At 32.8% G+C, this 22,442-nt stretch overlaps 3 protein-coding genes and 1 pseudogene across 3 annotated transcripts; 2 read left to right on the top strand and 2 right to left on the bottom strand.

Annotated features, from left to right (window-relative positions):
* The first annotated feature begins 313 nt into the window (after window positions 1-313).
* Window positions 314-4,460, top strand: LOC123915550 (annotated as a pseudogene).
* Window positions 4,461-6,930: 2,470 nt separating this feature from the next.
* LOC123915549 (vacuolar protein sorting-associated protein 32 homolog 2-like) lies at window positions 6,931-9,808 on the bottom strand. Its single transcript, XM_045966709.1, has 7 exons — window positions 9,670-9,808; window positions 8,668-8,767; window positions 8,315-8,400; window positions 7,948-8,039; window positions 7,608-7,719; window positions 7,271-7,466; window positions 6,931-7,069 (listed from the first exon to the last, which is right to left on the bottom strand). Exons 1-6 carry the CDS (start codon window positions 9,739-9,741, stop codon window positions 7,275-7,277), a joined length of 654 nt encoding a protein of 217 aa, XP_045822665.1. The 5' UTR covers window positions 9,742-9,808; the 3' UTR covers window positions 6,931-7,069; window positions 7,271-7,274.
* Window positions 9,809-11,357: 1,549 nt separating this feature from the next.
* On the top strand, window positions 11,358-14,647 carry LOC123915548 (asparagine--tRNA ligase, cytoplasmic 1). The gene is made up of 6 exons (XM_045966707.1): window positions 11,358-12,010; window positions 12,211-12,801; window positions 13,113-13,369; window positions 13,569-13,698; window positions 14,002-14,060; window positions 14,172-14,647. Exons 1-6 carry the CDS (start codon window positions 11,525-11,527, stop codon window positions 14,353-14,355), a joined length of 1,707 nt encoding a protein of 568 aa, XP_045822663.1. The 5' UTR covers window positions 11,358-11,524; the 3' UTR covers window positions 14,356-14,647.
* A 5,668-nt stretch (window positions 14,648-20,315) lies between these two features.
* LOC123915547 (zinc finger CCCH domain-containing protein 20-like) lies at window positions 20,316-21,887 on the bottom strand. The gene has a single exon (XM_045966706.1). It carries the CDS (start codon window positions 21,807-21,809, stop codon window positions 20,679-20,681), a length of 1,131 nt encoding a protein of 376 aa, XP_045822662.1. The 5' UTR covers window positions 21,810-21,887; the 3' UTR covers window positions 20,316-20,678.
* Window positions 21,888-22,442: the final 555 nt, after the last annotated feature.

Genomic DNA, 22,442 nt, shown 5'->3' with positions numbered 1-22,442 from the left:
AGAGACAAAGCCGGTAAACAATTTAATTTTTTTTTTGACGGATTAATTAACTCATATATCTTAATTTATTAATTTGTGTCGACACTGATTAGCATTTTCTTTTATTACCAAAAAAACATATATTAGGCAATGAAAAATTTATCCGCGTAAATTTATGCGCGTATCAAAGAAAAAAAAAATCACAATAATAATGAATCGGTTGGTCTGAAGTGTAGGGCAAGCGTTCCTTCCATTCTTACGGATTCATTCTCTCTTTGTTTTTATCGCTACGGTCTGTCAGATCTCTCTCTCTTTCCCTCTCAAAACCCTAATTTATCAATCAGACTTCGTTCACTTCACCTTTCTTTTTTTCTTTTCTCAATTTCAGAACTTCGATCTTGATTAATTCTTTTGCTGTTCCGATCAGATCAGGTCAACAATTCTCGAATCGGTGTTTCAACATCTTCTTCTAATAATCGGCAACCATGTTTACCCGAATTTTTGGTAAACCTAAACAAGAAACAAGTGCTATAGCAACTATAGACAAGTTAAATGAGGTAACATCGATTTCTCAATTCTGCCTAGTTCATTAATTTATCTCTTCAACCGGAGAAGAATTTTATTTGTATTATTTTTCCATAATCTGATTTTTTTTTCCTATGCATGGTTCTGTAATTTAATTTGTATTTTATTTGTATAATTTTGATTGTGTAATGATGTATCTGTGTAAAAGTTTTATTGGTCGTTTCTAGCAGTAGTTTACTGTTTGGTGGAGAATTTTCTCATTTTGAATGCTTTGTTTGTTTGTTGGATGATGTAGACACTTGAAATGCTAGAGAAGAAGGAGAAAGTGCTACTTAAAAAGGCTTCTGCAGAAGTTGAAAAAGCCAAAGAATTCACTAGGGCAAAGAATAAAAGGGGTATGTTATATGTGACAATATTCATGGATGCATGTTATAGATTAGAGAATACTATTGTGGCATACGGGTCAATAAATCAATCCCACTATTACTTGAGCTGGTTCACGGGTCAATGATTTATTGATATGTTGTGACATTGTTTTTGAATTTTTACCTCATGCAGCGGCAATACAATGTTTGAAGAGGAAGAGGCTATAGGAACAGCAAGTAGAGCAGCTTGGAAACTTCCAATTGCGTATTCATGACCAGGTGTGTGTGAATACTACTCTGTATGTAGTAGTCACGGTCACGGCTATTATTTTCAAAACCAATGAAAGGCTTAGGCTATGTTTTGATATCTAATGGAGAATGAAACTGTTAGGAACCCGTGATTTGAATCCCAAATAAATAACAATTCTATTTAGAAATAGGATAGAATAGAAAACAATCTCTCCCCTCCAAGGAGTTTCCCCTTCACAATAGAGTTGAATCAGTTGATACAATATTCACAAACTTTACAATATTCAATAATATCCCCAAAATTGTAACCATTCCTTTATTTATAAGCGAATGACTCAGCCAGACAAACAGTAAACAAAACTGAACTAACTACCAAACAGTAAACAAACAGCGCAATACAACGACCAATTAAATGCCCAACCCCCCTTTACTATTTTAACTACTATAATTTTTATTATTCTATATCCTAACATAAATGAAATAGAATAAGATAGAATCAAGTGGAATGCTATAAAATACGTTACCATTCCAGACCATTGTTTGAATATTTTAATGATAGAATGGAGAAAAGGCTTGTTTTATGCCATTCTCCCCTATTTGACGGCAAGTAAATGTGGGGTAGTAGATGAAATGGGGTGGAGTTCATTCCTTCAATGTGTTTTTGTTCCATCTCATCTTATTTTAAACGATCCAGAGCACTTCATTGTTTTAAGTAGGTGGTCAATATTAGAAGTGACTTCATTGTTTTATTAATATTGACTATTTATGGTTAATGATGTGGTTTACTTTTCTCACTTTCATACAAATTGGCCCTCATACTTGACACGGTCGTGTGCATGGCGTGTTTCTATTTGTAATTGTATTAAATATCTGAGTAAAATTCAACATCAATCACCAAAGCCTTTTCCTACTAGGATCAACTACATGAATCAAACAATCCCATAATGTCCCATTGTAAATCATGTCTGATGATAAATCACCAAACTTCTATAAATATTTTCCACTGTGGTTCTCTTTGGTTTCTCTGTCTCTAGTTTTTGGACTGTCCTGCATTTGATTTTTGCATCTCTTAATAGGAGACTTTACTATCTTCTCTACAATGGGTGCTTCTCCAACGTTTTTTTAATGCTTTCGTTCTTAATCTCATCTTGTCTTGACTGAGCTTTAATTCACCGTAATGTTCTTAACTCTGTAACAACTAGCTTACATTTGTGTAAGCTCTTTATATCCCAATGTACATTATCACACAACATTGTACGTCTTATAGTCGAGCAGTAAAATTTTCTGTTCAGGTTGAGTGGGATTTTTCTATCACAAATTACACCAGAAATATTCCTCTTTTTATTATCTAGAAATACATGCTCACATAGTTAAATTGATTGAGCAAATCACTAAGTATTAAAATAGAAATTTTATGATTTTGCTGTTCCGTATGAGATGGATATCTCAAATGTGTGAGAAGAAAGAAAAAAAAATGTCACAGGAGAGAAATAAGTGAAAAATCCCCTTGCAACTAAATGTTAACTCAGATGCTATGAATTATATTATATTTGCATGATTTTCTAACATGCACTAGTTTTATGTTTGAATAAATAGAAGTAGAAGGAAAAAGTGAAACTTATCATTTACTGTTTTATAGTAAATAAATACCTATCTGTCTCGTTCTCGTATTAGAAAAATTAAAAGAAATACCTAGTTTTGGTTATACTTGGGAACCAAGTAACCATTGTCTAGTGCCGTCAAAAAGAAAGAAAAAAAACACTGTAAAAAATTCTAGAAAAAATTACAAAAGACAGCCCGGTTCAATCATTTGAATCATGATCGATTCACACAGGTTGACTGGTTCGTGAGTCATGATCAGTTCACCCATTATTTTACCTGTTCTTTATGATTGATTGGACCAGTTAGAGTACTAGTTACAAGTATTCCCAGTCTAATCGGCTGGTCAAGTTTAGTTCCTACCTTTATATTTTACAGCTCCTGGGGCAATATGATTTTTTTTTTGTAAGTATTATTTTAATCTTATGCTTGTACTATGTGTTATAGATGATAATGTTGGAAGGAGCCAAGGCGACTACAGAAACGGTTGACGCTTTGAGAACTGGAGCATCTGCTATGAAAGCTATGCAAAAAGCAACGTAATGTTTTACCTCTTTTATGCACATTTTATATGCAATTCTATGTTTTACCTCTTTTATGCTTGTTTTAAAACCTGAGAAGTACCATATATTGTTATATGGAAAATCCTCTTAACGGTTGAGTTGCAATTTTTTTTCAGTAATATTGATGATGTTGACAAAACCATGGATGAGATCAATGAACAAACAGAGAATATGAAACAGATTCAGGAAGCATTGTCAGCTCCAATCGGTGCAGCTGCCGACTTTGATGAGGTCATCTTCTCAACTCTTAATTTTGTTTTTACTCTATACTGAAGAGAAATTTTTATTTTTAGATTGAATCGATATTTTTTATTGAATCACTATTGAACATTGGCATATTTACTATATGATATGATGATACTATATGCCCAGGCAACATACTGAATTTGTTTTCTATTTCAGGATGAATTGGAAGCAGAACTTGAAGAGCTAGAGGGTGCTGAATTGGAAGAACAACTTCTTCAGCCTGCAACTACAGCTCCAGCAGCAGCAGTGCATACCCCAGCTGGGCGGCAACCTACCCGCCCTGTGTCTGTGCAACGCACAGCTGAAGAAGATGAATTGGCGGCTTTGCAGGCTGAGATGGCACTTTGAGCAGGTTCCATTTCTAATCCACCACACTATTATTTACTCGATGAGTGTCTCAATGTGTTTTCGTTGGATTAGTATTTCAATTAATGTAGCAGTTGAATGGTTTGTGTATGCACCAATTTCATGTTTGATATCACCCTTTGCACAATTGAGTTTGTTATATTACCGCAGTTTGAATTGAATTGCTTGTCGGAAAAAAGTTGGGCTATCTTATTTATGCAGTTAACAATTTTGCAGTGTTTGATTAAAACTAGAATTTTGCAGGCATTGGATGTGCATAATATGTGACCTCTATAAAGATTTGGAACCAGTGACATGGAGAATTCTGCCCAACCTTTATTATTTGTGCAATTATTGAACAAACATGATGTATATATAGATGATAAAAATTGAACCTTTTGAAAACTTCTTTCGCGCTTTTTCATAAAGTTGAAAACCGTGTTTTACAATTGTGCTGTTATGAAATATACGATGCATTTGGTTATTGGAAACCTTGTCATCTGTAAACATTATTTGTCACATTGATCAATGTATATCTCTTATGCCATAATGGAGAATAACAAATGAAAAATGTTAGTTTTGATTTTGAGCAATGACATTTAGATAAAGGATGAGTATCTGTTTTTTCTGATTCTCTTCATGCTATCGGATTGAACCTGGTAATGTGTTTGTTGCTGTGCAAACGGATTGGGTGTTTGAGTTGAAATTGGATAAGTAATTTTTTTGAGGATTTATTGGCTAAATTGAGAGCCAAGCCAAGTGTGATCAAGGGTGTAAAGAGGTTGGAGTTAGGATTTGCATAAATATGTCTCGTCTGTTCAAAGAATTCATGGTTTAGGTTTGACTTGTTATTTAGGTGACATTTTTTCAAGTTTAACTTGATTGGCGAGCTTACTCAAAAACATATCTCGTATTAACATTTTCAATTTAGTTTTATTTAAGCAAAAAAAAAAAATAGTTTTAAAGGTATATATATAGATGACTAATCTCCATTGGAGAATTTGTGGGCACACAAGTTGGGGACTGGATCCTCTCCCATGAGGTGAGAGGTCCAGTGGAATTTTCACCACTCAAATCAAAACAATTAATATTAAAATTTAAAAATATAAATATTTAAGGGTGGAGATTAAAACTGGAGGAAATCCAGTGAAATTCTCACTGGAGAGAACCCCTACCCCACAAGTTGAGTTATCCTCTCCCAACCGATTTATCCATACGAATGAGTCAGGTATCAAACCATTAATCACATGTTTAAGGAGACATAGATCCTTATCACTTGGATCAATTCATTGTTGATCGAGCTATATGATACTTTTATCAACCCATCTAAGTGTTCTCTTATGTTTATTAATTTTCTTTTTTGGCACAAAAAGTACTCTTATGTTTAATTAAACTTATCTTGAAAAGTTTTTTTATTTACAAATATAAAAAAATACTAAAATATTTATTTCCAAATCAATTTAAATAAAAATCATAAAGAAAATTGAATAAAGTCAATTTTATTAAATATATTTTAGATACATTTTTGAAAATAAATTAAATCAAATTTATGAATTTTCTTAACGGCAAAAAATTAATATATTAAATTAAAACAACTCAGAGTTGGCACAAAACATACACAACACCAAGAATGAAAGATACACAAAACATCAAGTGGTAGCCATGAGAACTACTACAAATACTCAAGAGAAAGAACTAAAATCAAAAACAAAGATTTGGATTACTCTACAAACCAAAATATGGATAGAATTTCTTTTACACCCTGTCGATTTTCTCACACGTTACAAAATTATCAAAATATTTTTATCTGCTACTTAAGTAACGGAAATTATAAAAATGAGAAATTTGAGGAAATAAACACCATTTTAACATAAAAATTTCAATATTTTACACGTCTGTTACTTAAATAGCAGAAGGAGGAAATAAAAAGGGCGTGTGACAAGGTGTCAAGGTGGCAAAATAAATTCTCAAATATGAATACGCAAAACAAGATACAAGATCGTAGATCATGACCAAAGATTTAAAATTAAATCATATTAACAAAAAAAATACTAATTAAATTTACCCAAATGCGTTTAGATGTAACATTATAAGGACCGTTTGAATTTGACTTAAATTTTGAGCTTATGAAAATAGTTTATTCAATTAAATAGTTTATTCAATTAAACTTGTATGTTAATTCATAGGTTTTGACTAACAAAAATTGTGTCTTTATAAAATGTTTTTTGATAAACTACCTTGAAAAGCTTATAATAATATATTAAAATATATTTATTTGCATAAGATATTTTGCATAAGCTCAAATCCATAGATGTTTAAGTCTGAATAAGATGTTTTATTTATTTATTTATTTATTTATTAGGTCTCTTATAATTTAACTAAGGATCTAAGATGTGACATTATAAGTCTCTTCTGATTTAACTAAGGATTCAAAATCAGATTCAGACTTAAACATGTAACAACATTAAAAAAAATCTTAGAAAGAGTTTGGTGCTTATTTTAATCCAACAAACCTCAAAGAATTCATTTTCAAACTTGCACTTGGAAATACTCGATTTACCCAAAAAAAAAAAAAATTGGCAGAATACCCAACGAAAAAACTTAACTAATTAATTTCATGTAACCTATTCATTTTTACCATTTCATTTGTAATTAACTTGGTAAATTATGTGTGTCAAAAAAAAACTTGGTAAATTATGTCTTGTAAAAAATTATTTAAGTAAAAGAATTAAAAATACATAGGAGGTAAAAGCAACTCTAGGACGAGAATTCTCTACATTTGAATCATTTACGGTAAGGTAGAGAATTCATTTCCTTGTAGTATGTGGTGGATGAGACATGTGTTTGAAATTTTGAAACAAACAACACTTTTGATGGTGTCCATCTATTTGTGAGGATAAAGAAAACCACAAATTTCACCCAACAAGATCATGCGGATCCATTGCCATAAATACATGACGAGAACAACACAAGTGTAGTGCTTTTTTTGGAGGTGTAGTGAAGTTTGCAACTTCTCAAAAAAAAAAAAAACAAATATCTAATCTAATAGGGTGACATCAAAAAGCAAAAGAAATTTTCACTTTTTATAAACTCTATGTACATCCTCTGTTCAATAATTTTCACAAAGATAAGCAACGGTGAGAGGAAGCAGAATTCTCCCCATGCCACTGGTTATGAGTTATAACCCATCATCAATGCCTGCAATAATAACTGCTTAAAATAAGATACGCATAGTTTTTCTGGCAAGCAGTTTAGGCAATTCATTTCAAAATATTATCATACAACAGAACTCAAGTGTGCAAACATTGATATCAAACATGATTTCACAAACCAATCAGACTAAAACGTATTAATGCATAGATAGGATAAATCAATAGTGCCATAGCCGAGAAAAGGGACCTGCTCAAAGTGCCATCTCAGCTTGCAAAGCTGCCAATTCATCTTCTTCAGGAGTGGATTTCGCAGGCACTGGACGAGTAGGTTGCCTCCCAGATGGAACATGCACCGAGGCTGCTGGAGCTGTAGTTACAGGCTGAAGAAGCTCTTCTTCCAACTCAGCACCCTCAAGCTCTTCAAGTTCTGCCTCCAATTCATCCTGAATGGCAAACAAATTCAGAACACTGGCCGAATATAATCATATATCACAAGATATATATAGATGCTCAATAACAAATCAATCAAAAGATAAAATTTCATTAGCAAAGTGCAAATAAATAGTATTATTATTTGATATGACCTCGTCAAAATCAGCTGCACCAAATGGAGTTGACAATGCTTCCTGAATCTGTTTCATGTTCTCAGTTTGTTCATTGATCTCATCCATGGTCTTGTCAACATCATTAATGTTCCTGAAAAAGATAATATTGTAACCCAATATGTCACAATCATTAACCTTAAGATAAGCAAGAGTGACAAACAGAAAAGTTACATACATGACCGACATTTTTCATATCAGAAAAATGATAGTGATCTTTTTCAGGTTTTAAAGCAAGCATATAGTAACATGCAAATAAAAAATAGAACAGGATATTAAGAACAAAATCACAATTTTTTAAAAGATAAAGAGTGCTATATACGTTGCTTTTTGCATAGCCTTCATTGTAGATGCCCCAAATCTCAATGCTTCTACTGTTTCTGTGGTTGCCTTGGCACCTTCCAACATTATCATCTGTAACACAGATCACCAACATAAGATATAAAAGTCACTCAAAAACTGAATTATGATGCACTCATAGCTATCACAACCAGACTGAATCATGTTTGCAAGAAAATTGCATAAAAGCCATCAGGAGAGAATTGTCAAATGCCTGTGTTTGGCCAGAAAACTATAGAGTGTATTTGTTGTGTCTATATCTATGTACGTAAATATATAAAACCGTGAAATAGTGGTTGAACTTAAAAGACTTGAGAACCTTTCATTTTATAAAGAAGTTGCATTCGCACCTGGTCATGAATACGCAACTGTTGGTTTCCAAGCTGTTCTACTTGCTGTTCATATAGCCTCTTCCTCTTCAAACATTGTATTGCAGCTGAGATAGAAATTCAAAAAGAAAATTTCACAAGAGATTAACATTAAATTGTGTGTCATAGTATGCACCGTCACCCTGAACCTAACTAACTATGTCAGTTAACCAACAGATATATCACATTTAAATCCAAATCTCTAAATTTGCCCTAAAGTTTGCCTTGCTCAATTGATTTTGACCCAAGTATACATTCATATTCTCCGCATAAACACAATCAGGTCGTCTCAATTATATTCTTTAAAACAAGCATCCATGAGTTTTGTGACATACCCCTTCTATTCTGAGCCCTTGTGAAATTTCTGGCCTTTTCAACTTCTGCCGCAGCCTTTTTAAGAAACACTTGCTCCTTTTTCTCTAGCGTGGCAAGTGTCTACATAAATCAAAGAACAAAACATTTCAAATCAATGCTAGAAACAAAGCAACAAATCAAACTTCACACATATCCATCATCCCGTGATCAAACAATATTTAGAAGGAAAAAAAATTACAAACATATTACATAGTTATTATAGAGCAAAATATGGATTCCTATTGAGGCTGTATCTTATTCTTAGATCATGAAGCAAATAATTTAGAATATGTTTGGTCATGCGGTGAGTAAAATTAATTCTGAGTGAATTGATTCTGTAAAATCAATTCCAACGGGTTTGCGGGTAAAGTGATTTATGTTTGGATACATTTATGTAAATGTGAGTTGAAAATTAGATTTGAGTGTAAAAATCAATCCTGAAATCATAATATACAATCTATAGCTTCAAGTGGAATCAATTATGGAGGCAAAATTAACCGTACTCTAAAGGAACCAAACATGTCAAAATCAATTCTACACCTCTGGAAAAGTGGAACCAAAGGCACAATTAGTCTAGCTGAGATAAAGATCAAATAATTTCAATAAGCTAGTCAAGGAAAAGTATAAGAAACGGTAAGAGGAAGTTTTCAACTACTTATTCAAATTGGTGTAAAAAAGTAGTATCCAAATTGGTGTAAGACATGTTAAAAAAAAAATTGATAGCTACAGAACCCTTATGATATGTCATTCTCTCAAATTATCATCATGTTGATGGGTCAGTGTGTGTCCATGCTTCATAGGCAAAAATTGATATCCAATATCCACAATAACTTGCTTATCAATTAAGGAATAAAAACAAAATTATATTCCTGATTACAGTATAAACATAGTTGAGTAGTTTGAAGAGTGAACAATTATATGTAGAATTGAGAAAGCAATATTGATTTCAATCATCATAAGCGAACAAAATTGGAGTTAATTACCTCATTTAATTTTTCTAAAGTCTTTATAGTATTGACATCATGTTTAGGTTTACCAAAAATCTTTTTAAACATGATTGATTATTAGAAGATGATGAATTAGGATTCTCTTTAATGGATGAAATTCAATTGAAATTCCCGATCTCCCTGTGACAGTAAAAACATAATCGATAATGAGAATTGAATTTGAAGAAACTGAAATAAAAAGCAATGTGAAGAAGAAGAAGAAGAAAGGTGAACGAACTCTCTATCGAAGAATTAGGGTTTTGGATAGAGGAGAAACGGTGATGATAGAAGAGGGAAAGAGATTGATATGAATGAAAAACAAAAAGAGTTGGTTCGACGATGGCATTAAATAACGAGATCACTAACTGAATAGAGAAAATAACGAGAAAAAGAGTGACTTAGTTTGTTGGTATCGCAACTAAAATAAAATAATCACTTAAAATGTACTGTAACAAATTAATTTAATATAAAAAATTGACTTTGCATTAAATAACAAACTATAAATTTTTGAAGCAAGAACAAATTATAAATTTAAAATTAACTTTTGTATCAATAAAATAAAATTAAGATCGATCAAAAAGATAAATTTTTAAAAAGATAAGTGGGATACTTTTAAAAGGATAAATGTGTAGAAGAAAAATATAACAGTATAAAAATAAGAAGTTATATTTAAGATTAACTCAAAAAATAAATTTAAGAAAACATGTTAATACATATATAAAAAAAAAATTAATATTGTATAGAATTTACCATACGAGATTCATAATAAGATACTTTTTCATAAGTTTTATGTTAAATGTTAGTAAATAAAAGACAGAAAGAAAGAAGAAGGATAAATTACAAGTAAAAATTAGATTTCTCCAAAATGATTTTTACCATCAATACTTATAGATGCAACATATCCAATTGGCAAAATATTGTGACTTACAAAATTTAGACAGTCATAAATCGGATAAATTTGTGGATAGTGTGCGTTTGTGATTGTTGTTTGATACTCAAATATTATTGTTCAAATTACAGATAAAAATTGATATTATTGATTGATGATTTAATTTTGAACTTAATCTAAAATTGAAAATTTTACTTTTAATTTAATTATTAAAAAAATTTACTTTTAATTTTGCAATTTAAGGGTTACAAATTTTAAATAAATAAAATGATGAAACATAAATAATAACCTAACATTTAAATAATACATAATTTGTTTTTTCTCATTTTCATATTTTTCTCTTATTAATTACCATTTTCATATATTGAATACGACTAATTTAGTCATACATATCAACCACAAATCATCTCTACTATATTAGTATAAAGTGAATTAACAAATGAAAGGGCCGGTGCAGAAATGGACCTTCTGTTTGGAGAGCAAGTAAAAGGCCCACTGCAAAATCATGCAATTTTTTTTAATTAATATTTCCTCCGTTCCATTTTATAAAATATTTTGACTAAGTGCATTATTTATATTAAATTTTATTTAATTTGTTTCGATTAATATTTTTAAAATATCAAATTTCTATAATTTATACTAATAGACAATTAAAAATATCAATCAATCACTAGTTAGTTCAATTGTGATTGACATTGAACTTGATAGAGAGTAATGCCCGGTCCTATCCCGCAACTATGATTTTTTTTTATTTTTTTGATAATACTGACTTGTCTAATTCTAATGACACAAAATTCCAGTTATGACCGAATCTTAACGTTCCAAGTATACACAACTCACATTACTCACTCACTAACAAAACGGAACACACACCAAAAGTGTTTCCAAAAAATATTTCACACTTATTAGGGTTTTGAATATTTCATTACAAATCCAACCATCCATCGCCGCCGCATAACAACAATGTCAGACCTCACATCTCCTCCCTCCGACCAATTAGCCACCGTCACAATCGACGCCGACGAAGTTCCCAAAGCTGAATTCTCAGACAGAGTCCCGATCCAATCCATTATCCGCCGTGAAGATGGCGGCTCAGGTTTAGCTGGTAAGAAAGCTAGGGTTGGTGGATGGGTGAAAACTGGAAGAAAAGCCGATAAAAACGCTTTCGCTTTCTTGGAACTCAACGACGGAACCTGCGCCGGAAACTTGCAAGTTATCGTTGAAGCTTCTCTTGCAGACATTAGACAATTGGTTCTCAGCGGAACTTGTGTTGTTGTTGATGGCCATCTTAGGCTTCCTCCTTCTGGTACCAAACAGAAGATCGAACTTCGTGCTGATAAGGTTCTTCATGTTGGTCCTGCTGATCCTGCTAAATATCCTTTGCCGAAAATGAAACTCACTCTTGAGTTTTTGCGAGATTACGTTCATCTTCGTTCTCGAACCAACACGGTACTTTTCTTTTTAATCAAGTTACAATTGAATCAGTTAAAATGTTATTTAATGACAATCGAATTGAATTGAATTGATTATAGTAATGTAAGATAGTAGGTTAGTTATTTTATTGTTAGAGTTATTGGGATTGAATTTTGAGTTTTGTTATAGGAATAACATTTTATGCATGTTGTTATTGGGTGTGAGTGTGATTGTAGATCTCTGCGGTTGCTAGAATTCGGAATGCTCTTGCATATGCTACACATACGTTTTTCAACAAGCATGGGTTTCTTTATGTGCATACGCCAATTGTGACGACGAGTGATTGTGAGGGTGCTGGTGAAATGTTTCAAGTGACAACTTTGTTTAGTGAGGCGGAGAAGTTGGAGAAGGATCTGATACAGAATCCTCCTCCAACTGAAGCTGATGTTGAAGCTGCTAAGGTTGTTGTTCAGGAGAAAGGGGAGGTTGTTTCACAGTTGAAAGCTGCAAAAGCAGATAAGAAGGAGATTGGTGCTGCTGTGGTTGAACTTAACAAAGCAAAAGAGAATCTATCTAAACTGGAGGAAAGATCTAAACTTCAGCCTGGTATTCCTAAAAAAGATGGAAAGGTGGATTATACTAAAGATTTCTTTGCCCGTCAAGCGTTTCTGACTGTTTCTGGTCAGCTTCAAGTTGAGTCGTATGCATGTGCTCTTAGTAGTGTGTATACATTTGGCCCGACATTCCGTGCAGAGAATTCTCACACTTCCAGGCATTTGGCTGAATTTTGGATGGTAGAGCCTGAAATTGCGTTTGCAGACTTAGAGGTATATAAAACACAAACTCACTCTCAATCTTGTTACGGTAATTATCACTGACAATTGTTTGAAGTTTATTGAAATATATAATGTCTTCTTACACCTTGCTCCCTATAAAATTTTCATCGTGAACCGCAATGTTTGTTGTTTTTGGTGGTGGAAATACTTATCAGCTGAATGTCAATTCAAATACTTTATTTTTTAGTGCAATAAGCTTAATTTTGTAGTACAATCTTGAACTGCCAACTTTACCCCTACTCATATGATTGGTGCTTTTGTTTTGGCAGAAATAATAATGTATTATTTGCATTATTGTGTAGGATGATATGAAGTGTGCCGAGGCGTATGTGAAATTTTTGTGTCAGTGGTTACTTGACAATTGCCTTGAAGACATGGAATTTATGGCTGACAAATTTGATAAAGGTTGCATTGATCGTTTGAACATGGTTGCCTCCACCCCCTTTGTTCGACTTTCATATACCGAAGCTGTGGAAATACTGGAGGAATCTGTGAAGAATGGTAAGAAGTTTGAGAATGAAGTAAAATGGGGGATCGATTTAGCTTCCGAGCATGAAAGGTATTTCTACAGTGTTTTGTTTCAAGTTCTTGTTCTTATTGAATTGTGTTTCTTCTTTAATGACAAATTTTAGTTGTTAGTTTTGTGAGTGTATCCATGGTCTCCTTATCACTCTGCCCTACGTAACCAATAACCACCAAGCAACCTTATCACTCTTATTAAATTGTGTTGTGTGATTCCTTTTGGTTATGTTATGCAGATACCTAACAGAGGTAAAGTATCAGAAACCTGTGATAGTTTATAATTATCCAAAAGGTATCAAAGCATTCTACATGCGTCTCAATGATGACTCAAAGACCGTGGCTGCTATGGATGTTCTTGTCCCAAAGGTATGTATCATGTATATTTTATTTTAAATATGTCTATGTTGCTTGGGAGAAGAGCTATAGAAATCCCACTGTTGTAGTAAGGAGTGTAGACCAGGTTTTTTTTTTACAGAAGTGTAGACCAGGTTTAGAAATTGAGAGATCAAGAAAATAACAGATTAATCCATTAAATACGTTTTAGATTTAAATGCTGTATCAGAAAACTTGATTTAATCAATGTGATGCTAAGCGGGAATACATGAGATATATTTCATACCTTGTGGCTTTTGTGGTTGGTGTAATAGAAACATGTAAATGTAATTTCAGGTTGGAGAATTAATTGGTGGAAGCCAAAGGGAAGAGCGTTATGATGTAATTCAGCAAAGGTAAATTATTATTTCCGCTTGCCCTATAATGTGTGTTTACTTTGTAAAGGATTTTGCTGTTATTGGAAGATATTTTACTTTATTTTTCTTTGTATTATTATAATGTTACAGACTAAAGGAGATGGATCTGCCTGTTGAGCCATATGAATGGTATATTGATCTGAGGCGGTATGGAACAGTGAAACATGCTGGATTTGGTCTTGGCTTTGAAAGAATGATTCTTTTTGCCACTGGCCTAGAAAATATTAGAGATGTGATTCCCTTCCCACGATATCCTGGCAGAGCAGATCTATGATATTTCTGACCGATTACACAAATGGGTACTACAATTCCTTTGCTTAAGTAGTTGAGTTGAAAACGTAGAAACCATTTTCATATAGAGCATAAATGTCAGTCTTGTGTCATGGGTAGACTAGCTATTTACTTTTGAGAAAATGTTGGGTTTTGGATGTTAAATCCTTTTTTATTTATTTCTGCTTTCGCTTTATTTCATTATACAGGATTGAAACATGTCAGTCACACAATTGATTCAATGAGTTATATTTGGTTTTATGGTTGATAATTATATACAAGTCTCCTTAGAAGTTCCTGAAATTGTAATATAAACGTTCAATAGCTTATTTCCTCTTGGCTGGCAACAAAATTTGGATAAGTATGAAAATCCTAAGCCTAGTTTAATAGGAGAAAATTTATTGCAGCAACCATCAATTCTCAAAGCTAGTCAATACAAGTTTTTATGTTGTTTGAGTTGGAGAATGATTGTTGAGTGGCTGACTTTTTGAGTTGATGAACATACAGGCTGAGTTTTACTATGTGTTTTGGTGGACACTTCATACTTGTAAACTCGGGTCGGCATTGCTTCTGATTTTTATTAGTGGATTGAATATTCCTTCTAATTATGCAAAAACAAATAATAACAGCAGATCAGATTCAGAATAGATGGATAAAATCAAAGTATTACAGTTGTGTACAAGCCTTTGATAAAAATCTGGATTCAGTGTTTCTCGGCTTTATCTATTCACTCTTTCAAGAGTGTCTCCAACTGTGTTGCTGTGATTTTACTGTCACTCATTTGTTTCTGAGTTACAAAGAGGCAAGATTGCCTGGCTGCATTTTCATGCGATTCCACTCTAGCACTGGCTTACATTTTTGTTGTATCATGTGGGATGTGGCATCTATTTCAAAATTTCTTGTGTTTTCTTTATGACATCATAATTTAGTTTGGTCCTGATTCTCCCCTTCATCTTTTTGGTCTAGTGGTTAGGATCTTTGTTCCGGGTTCGAACACTAATCCCTCTAATAATGTCCCTAGTAGCGCTACCAATTGAGCAACCTTACAAGACAAAAAAATGGGACAATTCTTTATTTTTGTCTTTAAAATATAATGTCTCACTTGGAAATTAATCTATGCATCGGTTGTACTTGTATGACTCGTTTCTACAGTCCCATCACCCAAAGGAGTCTGGATTTTTCTTTACGTTACTATTTTTTTTTTTGCTGAAATCTTAGTTACTTTTCTTTTTTGAGTTACATCTCTACGTCACTAATAGTAAAAGCTAATAATAGTCTCTACGTTACTATTAGCTCGTGATTCAAGCAAACATAAAGACGAAAAAAATGGAAACACTATGGCCAGTTGGCCACTATACTTGATAGTTAATATTATAAATAAAAAAGAAATCACTTTGTCAACTTGTTTGAACAAAGAAGACAAGTACTATGTCAAACTATTGAATGTTGTACTCTATTATTACTATTTACTGGCATGTTGCTGGGAAGAATAGTAAGAAGGCAACCTTTTAAATGCTTCTCTCAAATAGGAAGAGTGGAACCCACTTGTATTGATGTGTACATAAAATTTTCACATTGATGAACTGAATCTATCCCCTTTACCACTAAAACAAAGGATATGGGAAGCAAAAGCAATCTACTTGCTCTTTTAGTGAGACAAGATTCTTGTGGGGTGATCATGGTTATGGCTTAGTTTGTTCACATTCTTGTCTTAAAATCAAGTATTGTAGATATTTTTTTTGTCTGATTCTTTAATAATTTGAAGTTCGACTGATATGTTATGTAAGATAATTGCTTTAATTATAGATCAAACTCAACTACTCTTATTCGATCAAATTTTAACTATAAAATTTAGTAATCACTTGAACTCATCAATTAATTTAGAATTATAGATTATGATAAGGTAAATTATATGTTAGTCACAATGTTTAGTTTGGTACCACTACCCCATAGACAAAATACATTTAAAAATGATATTTATTTTAATATAAATTAATGTAAAAATATGATATGACATTAATTTTGTCTATGAATATCGGTATCTAGCTAAACTACGGGATAGTGGAGTGTTGCCTTTTGATAAAAGCCAAAAAAAAGGACAATTCTTATAAAAGAAAATATTATCGATTTTATATTTATAAAAAGTCAAATGATAATTACAAAAGCATTAACAAAGTTTAAACGTCCATATATGATGGTGATATATTTTGGTAGTAGAGCAATTTTTATATTCAAATTCAGTCACATCCTTAGATAGAAGAACAAGAAGGAAAAAAAGAAGAAAAAAAAAAGAGAGAGATATTTGTTATTTTTCTATATAGTAATAGTACTTCTTATATGCTCCTTTATAATATTTTAAGGAACATAAAAAATTGGCGTCTAGAGCAAATCATAGACACCAAAGTGAAGAGATCTATCCAAGCCAAAACACAAGAAAGTGGGTTTATCTTGGTAAGATTCTGTAAAGCAAAATAAATATTCTTTTTCAAGTTTCAACCACAAGTTATCTATGTGATGGACTTTGATTAATATAGACTTTAATGTATCTAATTATATTTAATTAGTCAATTCCATCGACATCTTATCTACAATGTACAACAACCCCCTAAGGTCTTGTCTGTTGTTGAAGTGGCGGTATTAATAATTCATTTGAAACAAAATCTTTTCTTTTCAAAGCAAAAATCTGTTGGCACGGAACCAACAGTCTTCCCTCAACCCGGGGGATGCTACCAAGTTCTTCCTTTGAGTTTAACACCCTTTTGATGGTGACTACTTACTTAATATTAAGACTTCATAACAAAAATCCTTACATAGTTAGTTTGTTAATATTTGACTTCTTATTTTTCTAACAATAGTATGAATTGCTATGTAGGATAGGAATAGGATGAGTAAGAAGGTTTGTGTGACCTAAAAGTTTAGTATGAGATAAGATCTCAATATAGATCATGTGTATTCCAAAAGCAAAAGTATTTGTGAACATTAACTTACTTATTTTCTTAAATAAGTCAATATATATATATATATATATATATATATATATATATATATATATATATATATATATATATATATGAATAATGCTAGCAACACACTCTCTTAACAAACAGACTCCAACACACTCTCTTTTATTGGTTTAATATCTTGACAACAAATATTTTATATTCTGTATTTTATTTGGCTGATTGCATAAACAAATGGAACCATAGCTAAGACTGATCGATGATATTTTACAAACATATTACGTTTAAAAATATGTTTGCATGGCTTGAAACATGACTTAGTTTTGTTTGGGAAATTGGAAGGGAAAACAATAGAGGGTGGAGATGAAATCAAAATCTAACTTGAAAGTATTTTGTAGAACACAAAGAAGCTATCATATTTTATTTAAGTTGAGCCAACCTATTTTTAGGGTTCCATACTTTGGGACTTTATGTCCATGATGATTTCATGTTTGCTTTTGGCACTCCAAAGAAATAAATCTTGATCGAACCTATATTTGTCCAATAGATACAATTTGATCATGGTAAAATTTTCATATCGGTTTGATATACTTTATCTTCGACGAATAGTCTGGCGCTTAATGTGGTTGTGCGATTTTTTTTTTTTTGAAACAGAAAAATATTATTAGTTGCGCAAATGTTAATGATTAATATATTTTTAATTTCAAGGGAATTATATAAACATGGCAAGGATAATTTAAAAATTTATCGAAATCAATACTATATTTTAAATTTTAAAAATAAAATAATAACATGACAAGGATTTAAAAGAATTTTAAATAAGTTCTCAGAAACCCATCAAAGTCCTCCCCCAAATCCCAATACATATTTTCAGTTTACCATAAGTTTAGTTTGTATACAGTGTAAAGTTTTTACACGTGCAATGTGTTGTCATATCAATTAATAAACGTAATATGTCATGTGTTTTTAAACACAATATATGATGTGTTAATATATTATTGGACGCATGAGTAAAATAATTTTACACTGATAGTGTATGTAAATTAAATTTTTTTCCATATTAGGAGAATTTTGTGTCATAAAATAAATAAGGGTTATGTTAACATGTGCCCTAAGGGGACATGATAATATATCCTAATATAGAAATACTGTATTTAATAATGTAAAAAATTTAATGCATAAAAGTAAAAATGCACAAATTCTTAGAAATAATTTCTATATTTGCTTCCTTAACATTAGGGATAGCAACGGGCGCCCATGGGTGCGGGTTTGACACTTACCAAACTCACACCCGAAATCATCACCCAAACCCAAACCCAAAGACTGTTCGGGTGGCAAAACAACACTCACGCCCACACCCATTGGGTTTGGGTTTTTTCCACCCAAAACCAAACCCGCAGCACATTTGAAAATAATTTGAAAATTTAAGAAATTAAATTTCAACATAGACTTTGAATTAAATTACAACTAAAATTAAGGTCTTCCAAGAAAATTCAAACATAGACTTTCAAGAAATCACAACATAGACTTTCAAGAAATTAAATTACAACTAAAATTTAAGGTCTTCCAAGGAAATTGAGGGAGACTATGGGGTAATTAGGTAATTATAAAATATTTCGGGTGGGTGTATGAGTTTCGGGTGTGGGTTTGACTGATACCAAACCCACACCCATATTATCGGGTGTCACCCGAACCCAAACCCAAACCCAGTCAAATCGGGTTTCGCCCGTTGACTTGGGTTTGGGTTCGGGTGAGTCTCTCGGATTTGGGTTTTTTTGCCATCCTACTTAACATGTGCCCTTAAGGGCACAAGTTAACATTCTCCGATAAATAAATAAAATCTCAGTCAAGTTAGAAGACTATCCTTCCTTCCATTTCCCTAACTTCATTGTTATCAAAATGCATCCTCCCCTCATAAACTTTCAAGCAAGACTTTTCTCTTTTCAATTCTTTTTTTTTAGTTGTCTCACACTCAGCCCATTGAAATGTGAAGAAATGTTTCAATATTTTTATAGTTGCTGAACTTATCCTGTCCCTTGCCAATTACGAATAACCCGGTCAATATATGTGGATGTCTTTTTCCCGGGAAAAAAATTTCCCTTTGATAAGATTGAGTAGATCAAATTGACATATCATTATTCATTGTTATTGTTTATTAAAAAGTTTCATATTGATTAAATATATATAATGACTTATCAAGAAAAGTGATATTATTTCTTAATTAATCTATACGTTTGTGGCTAGACTAAGAATAGTTTTTTCTTAGTGTTGCTTTCCCCCCATATTGAACAGATGGGTTAGTTATCATTTTTTTTTTAATTCCACGTTTTAGTCCAAAAAAAGATTACCTGAAATTGGGGTACATAATATTAGAATTGAAGTTTGTTGAATATAAGCTCCTAATGTACACAACAATGAACATGATATGATTTTCTTTTGTCGTACTTGGTGATTTATAGTAAGCAATACTCCCTACTTGGGTACAATTTGGAATCTAACCTGCAGTTGATACTATATCAGATAATGTATGTACGTAAGGAATAGATTAATGCAGAGTCCAAGCTACTATTGTTTGTTTCTCAGATTTGTGTACATGTGGAACTTGCCTCGTGACTAAGCACATTCATTTACCACATCCTTTTTCAATTTTCATCTCTATCCATTTCAGTGAGAGATTCTTTTGTACCATAATTTAATTGCATCAATATATACAGACAAGAAAACAACATTGTCAATTGCATTTTGTCAAATACAATACATTATTAACAACATGGATTATAATAATATATAAAACAAAAATTAAAAATAAAACAAAAACAAATACATCAAAGAATTGTCTCCATAAGATTATAATAATTGATTTTTTAATCAAAGCATACAACATGGGATAAACCCCCACAAGAGTTTAGCAGGTAGAGTAAAACCGAAGCAAATTCATTCACATAACATTAATTAATAAATATAGATTGATATATAATTTACATAATTGAAGACATTGAGATTCGAGAATAAGAAATTTCATACATTTACATCACCAAGATAATAAGATTAGCAAGGAGACAGTAATAATAATCAACATAGAAGTTAAAATACAGGAATAATAATAATAGTAAATATAGTTCATCATCTGCTAAACCTATACACAAAAAAACTAAGCTTAAGATAATTTTCCGTTAATCATCTTCAAATTCAATTACCGGTCGTCTAGATCTTCCAAGAAAACCTTCCAAAAAAAGAGCTTATATGCATTCTTAAAACCCCATAATTAATTAACCATAAAAACAAGATTATATTTACATAAAATGAAATCTTGTGCAAAAGTGGAACCCAAGAGACGACCCCAAAATGAAATATCAGCAACAATCAATCAACCCAAGAAAGGACTCACCAGCTCAGAAACCCATCCAACATCCGGAGCCCCATCAACATCCACCCGACTCGAATCCATACCCGAACCCAACCTATCCAAAGAGTTTTCTTTGCTCAGTTTCTCAAACATCTTAACCCTTATATCCCTACCAGATTCCACCCTCTCCATCACAGGCTCCTCCTCACAGCACTGATCCCAGAGATCAAAATGGTTAACCCCGCCGCGACTCCGCGGCTTGGTAGGAGTTGACGGTAAGCTACAGAAACCGGGTCGGATCATGGGTCCTCTCGGAGATCCGAATCTAGGAGAACCCATTTGACAATTCCAAGAAGGAGGTAACGATTTCATCTTATCAAGTTGCAAGTTTCTTATAGAAGCAACCATCTCATTCACAGAACCCATAGACCTTCCCAATGACCGAGTCATCGGAGACACCGGAGGAGACTCCACCGGAGAAACAGATCCAGGAGAAGAAATAAACGGCAGCGTTTTCACACAGGATGATTCAATCCCTAGACGGAGAGGAGAACCGTCGTAGGAATCAGTAGAGTTAACACTCCTTGGACTCTGTTGAGTCGGAGCCCTAAGTTGCTCCGTCGTGTGAGCGAAAAAACAAACTCGCCGGCGGCAACTAGTACCGTCTTTACACGGCTGAGTACGGTAACGTGCAGGATGAAGCCAGCACTCAAAAACTCCATGCGCGAATTCACACGAATCACCTTTCTTACAACTTCCTTTACGAAAATCAGGACACGAAGTGCCGGAATAGTGAAACTTCCTCGGATCACGGCGGCGAGCTTTCTCGCCGGGATGAGCAAAAGGACACTCCGTCCAGTCATGTGATCTTCCACGTGCGCATCTTCGAATCTTGAACTCGAACATGCGGAAATGATCATTGGAGTATGCATCCACTGATTCATGACTCGGAAAAATCTCCGAGTCAGAATCGGCGTCGTCATGTTCTGGAAGATAGTGTTGAAGAGCGCTAAGCGCTTCTTGCAAGTAGAACTGAGAATAATCTTCATTAGCGGTTAAAGGAGAAAAAATCTCCGCCGTGGGATTTGGCCATTGTGGCACGTGTACGGTTGGATTTGTACGGTGGGGTGGTTCCCCTAACATCATCGACATGGTTATGAAGGATGTTTTGGATTTGGATATGGATAAATATTTTACTTTGTCTTTGTAAATTGTAACAACTCAGTTATGTGCTTTATAAACGGAAACTTTAACCATGGTTTGGTTTTGTAACTGTGGTTCGGTTAAAAAAATCAATGAAATCCAACTTCATTGTTGCAGTTAAAGTTAGTGGGGGGTTTTTTATACGTTACCGCGCTTTGTATTGTGATCTATGGTCACAGACTCATGGGTTGTGTTTTGTTTTGCCACGTAATGAACACATGTTGATGCGGTGAAACTGTAGGTGTGTTGATTGGTTTGTCACGTTCATAAAATGACCGCTTTTTCATTTTTAATAACGCCCATGGTCTTCTCAAAGCGGTGGAGCATATTGGACGCCACAGGCAATAATATCTCTTAGTTAAAGATTATTAATGGTGATAATTACTAGTAATTCAGTCTGGATAGTACTAACCTCTTCATTAAATTAAAGTTCTTAATGATGGTTATTAAGAAGGTAATTTTTTGGTAATTTTAGAGTTTAGTCAGATATTCATCGTATATAGACAAAGTTCATTTAAATTTTGAATTTATTTTAATATAAATTGATATAAAAAATTACATGAAAATATATGTTATCTAGCT

The sequence above is a fragment of the Trifolium pratense genome, linkage group LG3 (genome assembly GCF_020283565.1).
Source record: "Trifolium pratense cultivar HEN17-A07 linkage group LG3, ARS_RC_1.1, whole genome shotgun sequence".
Lineage (NCBI taxonomy): Eukaryota > Viridiplantae > Streptophyta > Magnoliopsida > Fabales > Fabaceae > Trifolium > Trifolium pratense.
Note: the sequence above shows the minus strand (reverse complement) of the source record. Positions and strands in the feature narration are given on the sequence as shown.

Coding starts and splice junctions, on each gene's coding strand:
- LOC123915549 (XM_045966709.1), bottom strand. CDS start 9,741: ATGTTTAAAAAGATTTTTGGTAAACCTAAACATGATGTCAATACTATA. Junction 8,768..9,669: donor CTTTAGAAAAATTAAATGAG/GTAATTAACTCC, acceptor TGATTTATGTAG/ACACTTGCCACGCTAGAGAA. Junction 7,467..7,607: donor GTGCAGCTGATTTTGACGAG/GTCATATCAAAT, acceptor TTTGCCATTCAG/GATGAATTGGAGGCAGAACT.
- LOC123915548 (XM_045966707.1), top strand. CDS start 11,525: ATGTCAGACCTCACATCTCCTCCCTCCGACCAATTAGCCACCGTCACA. Junction 12,011..12,210: donor TTCGTTCTCGAACCAACACG/GTACTTTTCTTT, acceptor GTGTGATTGTAG/ATCTCTGCGGTTGCTAGAAT. Junction 14,061..14,171: donor TATGATGTAATTCAGCAAAG/GTAAATTATTAT, acceptor ATAATGTTACAG/ACTAAAGGAGATGGATCTGC.
- LOC123915547 (XM_045966706.1), bottom strand. CDS start 21,809: ATGTCGATGATGTTAGGGGAACCACCCCACCGTACAAATCCAACCGTA.